We start from the raw sequence: 3,089 nt of genomic DNA on the forward strand, positions 1-3,089 counted from the left end.
TCATTTTTTGAATTTCGAAATTTTGATATCACAAGACGTTTGGACAAAACTTTTTCGCGTTTTCGAGCGCTCGGACCCTTTTCGTTTCTGACCACTCAATTATCCCAGGAAAAATCTGGAGATATTTGGAAAAAACTTGGAAAATTTCAGGGTTTTTTTTTTCCCCCAGGATTTTAGTTTTAGTAGACACTGTTCCTAAATTAAAAATTAACTAGCCCTGTTTACCGCCGTCAGAAAATTAAAGTTAAATCCTGTATGCTGAATAATTTATAATTTATTTATTAAATATTATATAATTATTATAATGATTGATTTATTTATGATTTATTTATCATAGTTTATTAGTAATTTTAAACTTTTTAATTAAGTTTTGGTTTGAAAACAAAATTTCTTTTTATCAAAGTTATCTTGGTTGAAATTTAGACATCTGTTCCTCTATCAAGACTTTTCATGTCTAGTTAGATTTCAGAATGTCTTAGAGCAAAAAGACTGGCTGCTTCACCCAGAATTGTGCGCAGTTGCGATCACTCTGTCTGGTTTTGCGGGTCCGAACAAACAAAATAAAAACTTTCTAATTTGAAATACGAAAATATGAATTTATATTAAAGAGTTTTATTTAAAATTGTATTTTAAAATGAATATATATTATTTTTAGGGCCGCAAAGGAACAGAAGAAGGCAGTAAAGGTTGCGAAAAAGGCTGCCGCTCCCCCGAAGGCAAAACCTGTTCCCAAACAGAAAGCCGCAAAGGTTTCGCAAAAAGCTGCCCCACGTGTCGGGGGTAAGCGGTAAACTTTCGTGTAAGTGAAAATAAAAAATAAAAGTGGTAATCGCTCAGTGGAGATTTTTTTCTCTTTCGCTCCTTATGTTTTTTTTTTTACTTTAAATTAGGGTTTTCAGCATTTCAGCAAGAATTAATAATTATTTAGGATGGTCCTCATAAATAAAATTTAAAATACGTTTGATTTCCACTTTTTTTTGAAGTTTTAGTTTAATTTTTAATTCATGAAATTATTCAATTTACAATGCGCAATTTTACGATGTTTTACTTTAAGACTTTTCTATTTTATGTCTTTTTTTTAAGCGTAAATTTTCTATTGAATGGACTTTTAAATTAATTTTAAGTTGATCTACTGTGAATATAAATAAATTAATTATTGTTAAAACTGAATTGTAGCTGGCGCTTTAAGAATTGAAAATTATTTGAGTTTATAAGACGATTCTGAATCTGTTCAAGATTAAAAAATTGACTATTTCCAATTTTTAAATAATTTCACATGAATAAATTCATTGTAAACCATTTGAATTAATTTGAAGTTATTTAATTAAAGAAAGGAACAATTTTTTAATATTCATTAATATTTGACTTCGTTTAAAATAAACAATTATAAATTAAATATTCAATATTTAATTATATTTATTTGAATCGACTTAAAGTTAAAATAATTCAACTTAAAAGGATTTACGTATAAAAAACGTTTGCATTTTACAATTCCAATTGTAAAAGAAAGGTAAGAAATTTTTGTATTTAATTTTTTCTGCATTTTTAACATTTTTATTGCATTTGAAATTATGAAATTTATGTTTTTAAGTCCGGCTGAATTGGCATTGAAAGGGTAATTTTAAACATTTTTGTTGATTTGGAAGGGGGGAAATATTAGTGTTATGGTTTTTTTTCTGAATTGGAAGCCGCCCTTTTTGGTTTTTATCATTTTACTTGATTTGGAAAGGATGAGAGTTTCGTTCTTTTTTCTGAAATTTTAAGGGAGGAAATTTTGGTTTTAAATTTTTTATTAATTAGAGTAGGGAAACTTTTTTTAATTTTTAAGACTTGTATGGAGTTGGAAGGAACGAAATCTGGGTAATTTATTTATTTCTTAATTGAAAAAGGCTGATTTGGAAGAGGGTAATTTTTTTACATTTTTATTTTTTAATTTAAAGAGGGACATTTTTTGTTTTCAAGATTTTTATTGAGTTGGTAAGTTGTATTTTTATTGAGTTGTGAGGGAGGAAATGTTGGTTTTCAATATTTCATGTGTTGGAAGAGGCTATTTTTAAAAAAATTTTTATGAATTGGAAGAGACTACTTGAAAAAAATCTTTTTATTGAGTTGGAAGGGACAAAATTTTGTTTTTCATTTTTTTTTTGAATTGATGAAAGGGGTCGTTTTTTATTTATGGCATTTTTATTTACTTAAATGGCGGAACACTCTGTATTTTCAACCTTTTTTTTCTTTAATGGAAGATAATTTTCTGTTTTTAATATTTTTATTTTTGAATTGGAAGACATTTGGGATGAGGAATTTGTCCTGTTTTAAACATTTTTCTGGAATTGGAAGGGAGGAAATTTCGGTTTTTCAATTTTTCTAAATTGGAAGAGAGATATTTTTGTATTATTTTTGAGTTGGAAGAAAGGATTTTTTTTGCAATTAAAAGAGGCATTTATTTGTATTTAGAATTTTTATTGGAGGCCTTTTTTCTGGTTTTACCATTTTAAAAGGATGAAAGTATTTTTATAAATTGGAACAGGTAATTTTTGCTTTTCAACATTTTTATTGAGTTGAATGGAATGCAATTTTGGTCATTAATTTTTTTATGAATTGAGAGGCAATTTTTTTATTTTTAACATTTTTTTTCTTTAGAATGTTTTTCTGAATTGAAAGAGGGGCAATTTTTATTTCAAGATTTGTATAATTTTGAAAGACTGCTTATATATTTAACACATTTTTATTGAGTTGGAATAGGTGAAGGTTTTTTTTCTTAAATTGAAAGGGGTCATTTGTTTCTTATTGACATTTTTATTGAGTTGAAAGGAATGCAATTTTAATCATTTATTCTATCTGAATTAGAAGAGACATTTTTTTCTTTTCAACATTTTTATCCAATGTATGAGAAGAATTTTTTATTTTCAATGTTTTACTGAATTTAAAGAGTGAAATTTATGTTTTAAAGGAGGAAATTTTTGTTTCCAATTTTTTCGAAACTGGATGAGGAATTTGTCCTGTTCTAAACATTTTTCTGGAATTGGAAGGGAGGAAATGTCGGTTTTTCAATTTTTCTGAATTGGAAGAGGGATATTTTTGTATTATTT

General features: G+C 26.5%; 1 protein-coding gene across 1 annotated transcript in view; it reads left to right on the top strand.

Annotated features, from left to right (window-relative positions):
- Nucleotides 1-836, top strand: part of LOC117181372 (60S ribosomal protein L24) — a 12,282-nt gene extending 11,446 nt beyond the window's left edge. The window contains exon 5 of the mRNA XM_033373965.1: nt 656-836. Coding sequence (XP_033229856.1) covers nt 656-791 — 136 coding nt within the window. The 3' untranslated portion in view covers nt 792-836. The remainder of the gene's footprint in view (nt 1-655) is intronic.
- Nucleotides 837-3,089: the final 2,253 nt, after the last annotated feature.

This window comes from Belonocnema kinseyi, chromosome 10 (assembly GCF_010883055.1).
Source record: "Belonocnema kinseyi isolate 2016_QV_RU_SX_M_011 chromosome 10, B_treatae_v1, whole genome shotgun sequence".
Classification (NCBI taxonomy): domain Eukaryota; kingdom Metazoa; phylum Arthropoda; class Insecta; order Hymenoptera; family Cynipidae; genus Belonocnema; species Belonocnema kinseyi.